At 55.9% G+C, this 12,188-nt stretch overlaps 2 protein-coding genes across 3 annotated transcripts; one reads left to right on the forward strand and one right to left on the reverse strand.

Annotated features, from left to right (window-relative positions):
- The first annotated feature begins 463 nt into the window (after positions 1 to 463).
- On the forward strand, positions 464 to 2,071 carry PRLH (prolactin releasing hormone). Its single transcript, XM_074593506.1, has 3 exons — positions 464 to 507; positions 1,397 to 1,591; positions 1,896 to 2,071. The coding sequence occupies exons 2-3, from the start codon at positions 1,492 to 1,494 to the stop codon at positions 2,069 to 2,071; spliced, it is 276 nt and encodes a 91-aa protein (XP_074449607.1). The 5' UTR covers positions 464 to 507; positions 1,397 to 1,491.
- A 2,011-nt stretch (positions 2,072 to 4,082) lies between these two features.
- On the reverse strand, positions 4,083 to 11,739 carry RAB17 (RAB17, member RAS oncogene family). 2 transcript variants are annotated; one of them, XM_074594581.1, is made up of 6 exons: positions 11,350 to 11,739; positions 7,450 to 7,609; positions 5,984 to 6,135; positions 5,424 to 5,549; positions 5,116 to 5,209; positions 4,083 to 4,620 (listed from the first exon to the last, which is right to left on the reverse strand). In XM_074594581.1, the coding sequence occupies exons 1-6, from the start codon at positions 11,386 to 11,388 to the stop codon at positions 4,508 to 4,510; spliced, it is 684 nt and encodes a 227-aa protein (XP_074450682.1). In that variant the 5' UTR covers positions 11,389 to 11,739; the 3' UTR covers positions 4,083 to 4,507. The 2 variants fall into 2 exon arrangements, with proteins under 2 accessions (XP_074450682.1, XP_074450683.1); XM_074594582.1 differs by lacking the exon at positions 11,350 to 11,739 and adding an exon at positions 8,732 to 9,569 and having other exon boundaries at positions 4,090 to 4,620.
- Between the last annotated feature and the right edge of the window lie 449 nt (positions 11,740 to 12,188).

Genomic DNA, 12,188 nt, shown 5'->3' on the forward strand with positions numbered 1-12,188 from the left:
TCACACTGCGGGGACGAGCCCGCTCCTGCCAGCCCGCATGCCCCAGCAAGTCACCTTCCCCTTGTCTCCGTATTTAATTTTCTGGTTTCCTTAAAGCAGCCTTTGTGGGGGGCGGGTGAAGGAGAAAGGGTGGTGGCGCCCAGCATAACTCCTGCAGTGCAGCAGGAACAGCACACCCCACAAGTGGGGTGACAGAGCAGAAAACTTCCCCTTGTCCAAAATAACACCGGCTGGAGGACGGGGATTTAACACGTTCCCAAGCTATCCGCCTCGGCCGGCGGAAGATAAAACGCTGGTCCCTTCTGAGTCATGAAAATCCCTGTGCTGATTTGATGAGAGGGGACGGCAGGGAGGGGAGATGCCCCAGCTCGGTCCCCGCGGGGCCTCGCCTCTGACATCAGCACGAAAAACGGCCATAAAAAGGGCTCCTGGCGGGGACTCCGGCTCAGACGGCAGCTGCTGGGCTCAGCGGGACGGCAGCCGGGCACTTCGCCTTGCCACGCCGCGGTAAGTGCAGCCTGCCTCTCTCCCTCTTGTGATGCTTTTCTTGCCGGATAATTTCCCCAGAACCGCTTTGCCTCTGTGCATGCATCCTCGTGTCCGTCCAGCTGGCTGGCGAGGGGAGTTCCGTAAGGGGATTGCAAACCTGAGCCCTCAGGAGCCACGACTGGGTCCTGCCCGCCATGCTGCAAACTTCTCCTTTGCTGAACTCCCCGGAAATAAAGCTGTCGCTGTGTCCCCTCCGTGTCCTGCTTAACCCGGCTCTCCTGCTTCTGCCCCTGGCCCTGCTCCCTCGTCGCTCGAGCCCATCGCTCGGCGCGCCCTGCACAGTCCCCGCTCACCGCCTCGGTGCCATAAGGCGTGTTACAGGGTGGTCCTGGGTTATCATTTGGGTGGTGGGGGACCAGGGGTGGGTGCCAAGGGTGCAGACGTGACCAGGGTCCATCCATCACCCAGCATCTGGCAGCAAAGCCCCTTTGTGCCTCCAGCCCTGCGTTTCGGCACTGGCCGCCCTCCCCATCTCCTGGGCTGCAGGGTCCCACCACCGCGGGCATGCCGGGGGTCCTGGCCAGAAAGAGCGATGCCAGGCCTGGCCTAAGGCGCTAGGCTAGGACAAAAACCTATTTTAATTGACTTGAGGTTTGTACAGCTCCCGTTTGCGGGGGATATTTTCCCTAGAGGTATCAGCTCCAGCAAAACCCCCGGGTTTTGATCCAGCTGCCTCGTGCCCTTTGCACGGCAGCCAGTCTGGGGATGCTGCGACAGGGACGGCAGCCCCATCCCCTCCATTGCAGCTGTCCCCTCCTGATGGGGGGGGACACCCCCTGATGAGCTTTTAACCCAGGAAACCCAAGCGGGATGTCTCTGCAACAGCCAAACCCCTTCCCACCCACAGCCGCGTCGGAGGCTGCCGTCTTCGTGGTACCAGCGGGAAGCGCCAGGGGCCAGGGGGCTTTGGTGCCAAGCCATCGTGGCCAGAGAGTGTCGGGGATGAAGCTGGGGACCACCTGCCTCCTCTGCCTGCTGCTCACCTGCCTGACCCTGCCCATCGCCCACGGCCACGTCCGCGAGCGCTCCATGGAAATCAGGAGTAAGGAGAGCAGGAGTAAGGGACTCCCCCAGCCCACCCCCCACCCCGCCTCCAGCCCCTTCTGCATCCCCAGACTCAGCTGCATGGATGGGGCCGGGGGGGGGAGGGAAGGGGGTGACTACGCAGAAGCAAAGGTTTGCTTTGAAACAGCCTCTGCAACAGCTTTTATACTCCCACCCCAGCCCCTTTTCCCCCTCCCCTGGGGTTCATGCCCCCCTCACCTCCACAGGTGCAATGCACCATCACCCCTCTGTGCCCCCCCCTCATCACTCCCCGACGGTTCCTTGGTTTTTTTGCCTTGCAGACCCGGACATCGACCCCTCCTGGTACACGGGGCGCGGGATCAGGCCGGTGGGGCGGTTCGGCCGACGGCGAGCCCTGGGCCAGGGCATCATCCATGGCGGGGGGGCTGGCCGGCCGCAAGCCTGCGCACCCTCCCGCCCGCACCCCCAGCCCCCCCGGGAGGAACGCAGCCCCTGAGGTGAACCCCACAATAAAAGCCCTTCTCCTCTCAGCCCCTGTGTCCTAGCCTCTCTGCTCCCAAATGCAGCGCAGGGGGGGTCACGGGGGGGTTGCAGGGAGTTGGGGGACGGGACGGGGTTGGGTGGGGGGATGCGACCCCCCAGATTGCTGGTCTCGCGGCAGTTTTGCAGCCTGCCCCAGCGGTGTGTGCAGTCCTGCATGACACGGCATGTTTATCCCACACATCCCCCCACACACACAAAAAAACACCCTAAAAATAAGCCCCAGAGCCCCCCCCCCATTTCCCAGGTGCATGCCCTGGGGTCCCCGCAGCATGGTGGCACCCATGGGTGATGCCAACACCTTAATTTCCCTGGTGTTGGGGTCAGAAACAGACACCCCATTTCCATGGCCCGGGTCAGAAACGTTTGGGGAGCACATGGGGCCCCATCCATCACGCTGCATGTCCCCAGACATCCCCTCGTGAGCTGTGACCCCCAAGGCAGATCATTTTCTCCACTTTCCAGTTTTGGGGGCAAGAGGGGCAGGGGGGAAGGTGACCCCCAGCCCTCAGCATCCCCGTCTGCAGCTCCTGGCCCAGCACTGGGGGTCTGGGGCTGTTTGGGAAGGGAAGGGTTAATCTCAGGAGGGAGGGGGCAGGTGGGAGGGGATGAGGGGCAATTAGCACCCCTGCCTCCCAGCTGCCCTAAGGAGCGGGGATTTAGGCAGGAGGAGACAGCAGCTTTCCTTTCTGGCTGGGAAGGAGCTCCTGTCCTGTACTGGGATGGCTTGTCACGCTGGGGAAGCATCGCAGGTGGGTGCCCCTGGCTGGTGTGGGGTCCCTGGGGTGGGACCTAACCTGACAAACCTGGGCGAAGAGTGCTGTGGTTCCCTCCTCAATGTGGGGAGCATCTTCGAGGGTGTCTGCTGCCTTCGTGGCCAAGCCCAGCCTGGCCAAGCCTTGCCCCTCTGTCAAGGGGTGCCTCAAAAACCCAGCGGCGCATTGGGCGAGCGGTGCCACCCTTCCTCTGTGGCCATGCTCGTGGTGCCGCAGCTGTTCTGGAGAGGGCAATGTCTCCCCCTGGGTTTGTTGGGCACTGTCATAGAACCATAGGGTCAGAAGGGACCTCTGGAGATCGCCCAGTCCAACCCCCTGCCAGAGCAGGGTCACCCAGAGCAGGTGGCACAGGAACGCGTCCGGGTGGGTTTGGAATGTCTCCGGAGACAGAGACTCCACCACCTCTCTGGGCAGCCTGTGCCAGGGCTCTGCCACCCTCAGGGTAAAGAAGCTCCTCCTCATGTTTAGGTGGAACTTCCTATGCTCAAGTTTGTGCCCGTTACCTCTTGTCCTGTCCCCAGGCACCACTGAAAAGAGCCTGGCCCCATCCTCCTGACACCCACCCTTTCAGTATTTATAAGTGTTGATAAGGTCCCCCCTCAGTCGTCTTTTTTTCCAGTCTGAAGAGACCAAATCCCTCAGCCTTTCCTCATAAGAGAGGTGTTCCTGTCCCCTCAGCATCTTTGAAGCCCTGTCGTGCTTTTGGAGACAGACCAGGTGCTCTGGGGATGGAGGAGGTGAGAGAGCATCCTTCCCTCGAAGAGCAACAGCTCTTCCCTCCTTGCAGCTTGGCCAGGCCCCTGCTAGAGCTGCGTTGGCACAGCAACCGGTCAGGGAAGGCTTTGGTAGCCCCATGATACCTCTCGGCACAGCTCCCACCTTCTCCTCTTCTAGCCAAGGCATGTTCCCCCGGCATAACCCATAATGGGGAGGCCCTGCAAGCCACAGGGTACCGTGATGCCTGACATTTGCTTTGGCCCTGCTCTGCCCCCAGACCTGGCTTTTGCACCAGTGACAAATCAGTGATTTCTCCTGAGGATGGGCTGTGACCCCATCCCGTGGTGCAGCCCCAGGCAAGCAGGGCTCAAAGGGGTCAGGCAAGGGGAGCGCTGGTCCTGGCTGCCTCTGGGCTTCCCGCAGTCCCTACTTGTGGGCTGACATCCAGGTCAGGAAAAAAACCCCAATGCCTTTAGGGCAATATTCTCTTTATTTGCAGCCTGGGCGTAAAGCCCCCAGGATGCACCTGCTTCGCTCCAGAAAGTTAAACCCTCCCTTTTCAGATGGGAAGGGATGCAGAGGAGCTGACGTGCAGCTGGAGTGGGGGGGTGTCACCAGTCAGGGCTGGTGGCAGCAGTGCCAGAGGGTCATGCTCCTCTCTGGATACAGAAAGTTGGTAGAAGAAACCCCCAGGCCCTACCTCCTGGAGGAAGCCAGAGTTGGAGGGTTGAAGAGGTCCTGTGCCCACCAGGACAGGCTCTGACCTTGCTCCGAGGGGGAGGGTGGTTGGGCCGAGCTGCCCCTGTGGTTCTGTGTCTCCCAGCTTTGTCACTGATCCTCTTGGAGACCTCATCCAGCCACTGCTGGCACTGCAGCCTGAGGTCCAGAGCTGCCCATCCTCAGAGCTGGCAGCACCCGGTCCTCGCCCCGCTCTCCCCCAGCTCAACCGTTGACCTCCCGTGTGGGGACGGGGCAGACGCCTTCGCTTGCTCCCTCTGCAGGAGCTCTCGGGCTGGGAAGAAATACAAGGGGAGAAAGGTGGCTCAGTTCCCCTGCCGTTGGGGTGGGATGGGATGGCTGTCCTGTCCTACCCCAGGGGAGCCGCTGATGGCCACCAGTACCACCCCCCGGTGACCCTGTTAGATCTCTACTGAGCAGTTACGCTGGGGATGCCATTACACCTAGGGTAGATACAAAAGCAAAAGAAAATTGTAGCTTTGGGAGAGGGTCTGACATCCTTCTCTGATGCTGGAGCGTCCTGGGATGGGTCTGTCCATCCTTCTGCCCTAAGAAGCATGACACAGATACCACGGACTGCTGCGGCTGCGACCCTTGCAGCTGCCAGGTGTGGCACAGGCTGTACCAGACGGGAAGATCTTGGTGTCAAACACAAGCAATGAAGGGAGTCAGCTTTGCAGGGGAGAAGGCATTTACAACCTTGAAGCAGAGGTCTGGGGCCTGTGGTTCACCTGTCTCTGCTGTCACCTACAGCCGTCACACAACTCACCGATGGCCATAAAGATATCATTCACTTGGTGGTTGGATTTTGCGGATGTCTCCATGAAGAGGAGGCCTTTGGTCCTTGCAAACTCTTCCGCCTCCTAGGTGGAGACAAGCAGAGTTAGTTATTCCCCCAGCCCCCTCTGGGGCTCCTCATTTGGTTACGGTGGCGTTCCATGGCACTTCAATAATTATTCATGAACTCTGGAGGTGTTTGAAAGCCTTTCAAATTCTCGGCCTTACTAGGACATACCCCAGTGCTTGCTGGCAAGCGGGTGAGATGAGGGGGCCTGGCAGCTCACGGCAGATGCTCACCTCAGTGGCGACTTCTCGCTCAGCAGCAAGGTCTGTCTTGTTGCCCACCAAAGCAATGACGATTTCATCAGGAAGGAATTCCTTCTCCAGGTCCCTCAGCCACAGTTTTGCTCTGTTGAGTGTTTCCTGGAGAGATGGAGACAAAACCACCCAGTGATCTGGCTTTGATTTAATCCCTTCATCTCAGACATAGGGATGCTGGGCAAGTGGCACCAAACCAAAGGGGGTGGAAGAGATGTGGTGGGGAGGCTTTGATTGCCCCCTCTCTTGGGGAAACAGGTCCCCGGCCCTCAAACATCCTTAGGGATAAATCAGCCTTGGATGAGATGCAGCTTTTCTGCGTGGCAGCAGAACTCCCCGCTGGGGTGGTGGCATGGTCCTGCATGGGCAGGGACAGCCCCTGGCATGTCCCATGTGGGACGTTCATCTTCTCGGGCGGTGCTTGTGTACCATTTCCTGTTCTACCAAGGCCAAACACCATCATCTGGACACCTCTGCCCCGCCAGTGCTGCTGCACGGCATAATTTCGGCACAGATGGGATCAGCATCCCCTGTCTTACCTTCTTAGCGATGTCGTAAACAAGGAGAACAGCATGGGCGCCCCGGTAATAGAGGTGGCAGACGCTGTGGTACTTCTCCTGGCCTGCAGTGTCCCAGATCTCAAACTTGATGGTGGCTACCTCCAGGTTGACCGTCTGTGTGAAGAAGGAGCCTGCGAGTAAGATGTAGGGTGCATGTTCACTTGCAGCAAGAGCAGAGAGCTCAGATCCACTGTTGTGAGGTCAAACCCATCCCGAGGGCCGGTAACAATGCTCTAACGTACAGAATTGGGACAGGTTCCTCATAAGCACCGGCACTGTTGATGGGATGGCGTGCCGCAAGGCAGGGCAGGCTGGGAGCCCTTCCTGGTGGCAGATGTCGGTGGATGCACACCAGTTTTGATGTCAGACAGCTCTGAGCTTTGCAGAATAGACCCCCAAGAACCACCTCCACCTTGCTGGTGGGTCAGACCTGTGAAGGCTGTGAATAGGAATACCCACCGAAAAGGGCTCCCACTGAAAGGGAGCGTCCATCCCTGCTCCCAGGGAGCAGATGGCGGCTTGTGGACCAGCCAGAGCCAAGGCAGAGGGACAAGGGAAGCAGCTCCACTAGCTACCTCTTCAGGTTCCAGGTGGGACCACAACCTCTGTGCCTTCTTAGGGCAAAAATCATGTAAAAAGAGCATCTATATTGTCTGGGTGCTGTGGGAAGCTGGGCTGATGCGAATGTAGAGGGGAGGCAGCTTGATCCCAGCAGGCACGTTGGCCCAAGGGAGGTTATAGAGGGAGTAGGGCTCTTGCAGCTCTCCAGATGGCATCCATCAAAGCATGAGCATGCACGTGGCCTGCCTTCGGTGGTGGGTTGTTCAGCATGGCCTGTCAGGACAGGACACACAGGGGCAGATGCTCTCCCCTTTGCCAGCGGGGCAGTGTGGGGTTTGCAGCGTGGGGAGGTCTGTACTCTTGTCTCTGCAGGCAGGCTGGAGGAACGAGACGCTGCTGTGAGCCTACCATCAGGCGGTGCTGGGGGGGACCTGCCACAGGTGGCCACCACCTCCGGGGCTGTCCCATCCACCTGCACCCCAGCCAGAACCTCCTTGCTCCAGTGGGACATTGAGGCTGGGGCAGCACATGTACAGCAGAGACTCTCCTGGGGTGTCCGAATAGCTGTGGGGGCAGCACAGGGCCAAGCACGGATAAGGCAGATGGGGCCACACAGTTTGGACCCAGCACTAAACCAAACCTGTGCAATTTGGACGTGGCTTTGCTCACAGCCTGGCGCTGAGGAAAATGGGCTGCGGAGATGAGAGGGTGACAGCGATGGGGGAGGTCTGGCTCCGGGGCAAGTCCATATCACGTTCAAAAGTGGGTCTGTCCTCCTGCAGGATAGACTAACGTGTTCTCCTGCATCCCACCCCGCTGCAGGGAAGGGCATCAGGCCTGGTCTCTTGTCCAGAGCCATAAAGCTACTGAAGCCACTCACTCACATCCCACAGTTGGCAGCGACTCCTTGAAGTCATTTTTCACGTATCGGTAGGCCAGGCTTGACTTTCCCACTGACGTGCTCCCCAGCAGAACCACCTTGTACATGTAGGTGGGACGAATTCCCTCCGGGGAGGTGCCCGGCATTGCTTTCTGTGCCATGCTCTGCAAGGAAACCAACTGTGTTCAAAACACATCTGCAGTGACCTCAGCTGAGCCTCCCGCATCAACTCCTGACCAGTGGCAGCGGGGCAGGTGGGGTTTAACCTCAAAATAGGCTAGAAGAAAACCATTGATACCCTGAATCAAATTTAATACATCAAACCATCTGCCACTGTCAGTTATGACCACAGGGTGGAGATCTTTAGGAGGAAACTTGATGCAAGAAGCCTTGCATGTAGACAAGGAGATTAGATTGGGGGCGTCTCCTTTAAAGAAAGAACACGCTGGAGAAAATTAATGGCAGGAGGACATCACTTAGGGATGTGCCTTGCTCTTCAGCATGCCTCCTTCCCCAAAGGCCTGGTGAAGAGCTTAGGCTGAAATTCCACATTTATTGCGGGTCTTGGTTAGAAGATATACCAGGGGAGCCCAACCCAGGCTGGAGGTGAGCTCAGGGGTGGAGGCAGTGCTGCTGCCAGCTTGCTGAGAACACTGCCCAGGGAATGACAGGACACCTCAAGAGCTGATGGGCTTTGAGGCAGCACCGCTTCAAGTCAGCGTGTTGCTCACCAGGGTGAAAAAGCAGGAGTGAGAGGACCTGACCCAAGCACCCTTGAGGAGAGCAGCACATAAAGCAAAGGAGGGTGTAGAGAGGTGGGGGTCGGTCTCTTCTCCCAAGGAACAGGCGATGGGACAAGAGGAAACGGCCTCAAGTTGCGCCAGGGGAGGGTTAGACTGGATATTAGGAAAAATGTTTACACTGAAAGGGTTGTCAAGCCTTGGGACAGGCTGCCCAGGGCAGTGGTTGAGGCACCATCCCTGGAGGTATTTAAAAGCCAGGCAGACACGGTGCTTAGAGATATGATTTAGTGATGGGTTTTGTCCAAAGACCTGGACTCGATGATCTGAAAGCACCCTTCCAGCCTCCGCGGTTCTATGATTCTATGACCCTGCACCGCGGGTTAAGAAACCCCAGACAGACCAAGCCTGTGAAGTCTCATGTCCTCGTGACCATTGCACCACGGCCTGTGACTCTGCATCACTCAGGGTGGTGCATCACTACACTGCGCAGTAACCAGGGGTGGGGTGTGGAAACAGCCCAAAATAACGGTGGTTGCCTCAAACCTGGCTCAAAGAGAGCTACTGCAGAGCATCGGCCATACGCTGGGAAGATAAACGTTGGCGTGAGCCCTCCTGGATGGCACGTGTCCCCTTCTCCCAGCCTTGAGCCCAAGGAAGTGACGCTGCCCCGCTGTCGATGGGAACTGTCGGCGCAGGGTGGTGAATAACGCTATCTTGCAGCTGGCCAGAGCTTTGCCCTGGCTTCTCCTTGCAGGGCTCTTCCTCCAAAAATACTGAGCTCACCTGGAGAGCTACGCAGAAGAGAGGGAGGTTCACGCAGAGCTTGAAGACGAAGGGTCATGGGGTGTTGAACTGAGCAGGAGAGGGCATGAGATGACCTTGTGTGCCCTCATCCCACCTCACACGCCACAGAAATATGCCGCCAGCAAGCTCGTAACTGCCGTGTGCAGAGATGGGATGTGCCGTCTATATAGACTTAGCCTTCTAACGCCCAAAGGCAGCAGAGGATCCTTGTGAAGGACACCGAAATGTTCATGTCCTGCTGCTGGTCCCTGCCTATGTGTCCTGACCTCACTGCTATTGCACACCAGATGAAGAGCCTCCCACGCCGGGGTGAACGCTACTGGCGTGGGGTGCTTCCCTCCATGGGCTTTTGAAGAAAGCCCTGGTCAGTCAGAGAGAGTAGGGACCTGCAAGACTTATAATGAAGATTTGGTGCAATTACTGCCTGGAGCTCATAGGAGTTTGGTGTGTGGGACTTGCAGGTGAGCGAGAAGAAGTGCCTTTATAAAGACACCAAAGAGCAGTGCTAGCAGTGTGGCTCCCGGCCCAGGAAGGTCTCTGCGGGTCCCTCATCTGACAAAAGCCTCTTGTTCCTGCGTGCTGCTCATCCCATGCATCTCCTTCATTTTGCCCGTCTTCCCCCTGCAATCTGGCAGCCTCCAGACCTTTAATTCTTCCGCCTGCCCTGAGCTGTTATCAAAGCGGGCTGTCATTAAGAGCATTCCTCGGTGCTGGCCGAACCGCAGCTGTAGATGCAGGTGGTTGTTCTTCTATGTGAGATGGGCTTTCAGCCCCTTAAAAGCCAGGGGATTCCCTGCCTTTCAGGCAGGGATGAAAAAGCTTTTTCATCCCCTTAAAAGCCACCTTCCCCCCCCCGCCCCCAGCTCACACAGCCCAGTGGTGAATAACAGGGTCGCAGTTTGTGCAGAACGGCTAGTTAGGGGTGGGTTTTGTTTTTTGAGCAGGAAAAATATAAATCCCGTGGCACAGCATAAGAGGGCTCCTTATGGTATTAACTAAACACATTTGCCTCTTTGTAGGCCTGGAAATAAGATTGCAACCCTTTCTGGGCAGTTACGTTGGCTACCGTAGGTGATATGCTGTAAAACTCTAAGGAAACAAGAAGCTGCGTGAAACCTCCCAATATTGTCTATATTTCTAAATCTCCCATTATTTCACTCTGCTGCTCTCTGTTTAACCCTAGAAGGCAGTATTGATGCTGGAACAAAGCTCACCTGAGAATTACTGTAATGATAGAAATTTCCTTGAACACTTTTCCCGCTAGCAAGCACCTCTTAGAGGGGGGGAGTTTTGCCAAAGCTCGTTTGAAACAATTTCTTTTCCGTTTTAAGAGGCAGAAGGTGAATCTCCCCTTTCCACCCAAGGAGAGCGGCAAGGAAGTGAAATGAGTGGCTTTGTTTTGATTCAATGGGAAATAGGAGTTAGGGGAAACTGTTTTCTTTCTCCTTTTTTTTTCTTTTTTTTGTTGAAAAAGGAGTGAACAGAGTAGAACCCTGTGCTCGCTGGCTAAGGGGCTATGGGGAAAACCTTTCCAGACATCTCATGGTGCTGGTAGTCACCCTTCTGTGGCTGCTCCCTGTCCTGGGGAAGAGCCTGTCCATGAGATTAGGGTTTCAGTCAGCTCTGCAAATCCAGGATGCTGCTCCGGCAGGGTTACCGATGCCCACTCCGGGTGCGGGTAAGGATGCTGCTGCCTCACAGCAAACAGCATCCCTCTTCTTTCAGCCTGCACTGCCAATGAAGCAGAGGAAGGTTGTTCTTCAGGTGGAAACCTCCCTGACTTCCCTGGGCTCAGACCGACTGAATGTAACCAGGAGAAACATTTAAAGCAACTTTCCTGGCGATTTCTGTGAGTTAAAGCCCCAGCAGTGTGCACCTGCATCCCAGAAAGCGTCTGTCGGCGTAACTAGAAGTTTGATTTATCTTACTGCAAACTCAAAACTGTGAAGAAGTCGCCGATGCTTCCATGCAAAATGCAAATTTTAGCATCTTTTCCCATGCGGGCTTTGAAAGGCTGAGGTGTAACCTGAACTGGGACTGCTTAGATGCTGGATTTGGGGGCTTTTTAGTTTGATCCTGGTAAAGAATAACTCAGCAATTTAAGGAGCAGCCTGGGGAACAGCTGAGGTGTTACAAGACCTGTCCTCATGCCTAGAAGCCACGCCATGGGGCAGGGAAAGCTGAAGCTGCTCAAATTCAACATAAAGAGCCAGAGATCGGTCGAAACAAGCATTTCTCTTCAGTTAACTGCAAACAATCCTGTTGGTGGATTTAGTCTCCACATACGGCTTAATATTGTGTGACAGCTGTGTCCAGCAGCAGATATTTGAGGCAGACTTGCCTGATCTTACACTTACCCAGGAGCTGAGCACGGAAACGGCCGCGACGCAGATCATTTCTCACTTCCTAATGGAGGATTAAGCATCGCTGCAGCTGGGAAATTGTGTTCTCGGCCAGACAGCCCCGTTCCCCCATCTCGCCATCTCCTCGCTCCTCCCCGTGGGCAATGGGTGGGTATCCAGAGGCAGCTTTGACCAGCGTTAACCAGCCTCCCCTCTGGAGCCCACTGGTTTAATGTAAATCAACTTACAGGTAATCTGTTTGCTGGGTGCCGCGGAAGGGCCAGATCCATGACACTGCGCTCGAACCGCCTGCCCTCACTGTTTCCAAGAAGGAACCTGACAAATCTGTTTATGAGGGTGAGTCAGTTGTTTATAATTAGCAGGAAAGTGGACTTTATCTAAGGAGCATCCTTTCAAACTCGTGTTTTATGGGCGTAAACACTGGTAATAAAAAGCAGAAACTTGAGGTGGCAGAGTGGATATTTGCACTGCAATGCAACAGCAACGGCTTAGCTTTCGCTACTTGATAAATTAGTACCTCTGCAGTATTTTTAACCTGGGGAAGAGGGATCCTGGTATATTTATTGTCAGGAGACAAGGCTTTTATTTCCAAAGGAAAACAGTAAAAAAATAAAAGAAAGCCAAACCTTTGGGGATTGGAGCCACTGAGAAGTGTTATTTAAGACTCTCTTTAACTTCCTGGGAAATTAATGATGTTTAAGTCCAATGATGTCTAACTGATGTCTAAGCTTTTCTAACCCACAAGCTCTAACGAGATCCTAAAACCGTTAAAGACATTTGCTGAGTTTCTGCAGGGGTGCAGCAGCAAACGAGAGCCCCAGTTAATGAGCTCC

Source organism: Larus michahellis, chromosome 7, assembly GCF_964199755.1.
Source record: "Larus michahellis chromosome 7, bLarMic1.1, whole genome shotgun sequence".
NCBI lineage: Eukaryota > Metazoa > Chordata > Aves > Charadriiformes > Laridae > Larus > Larus michahellis.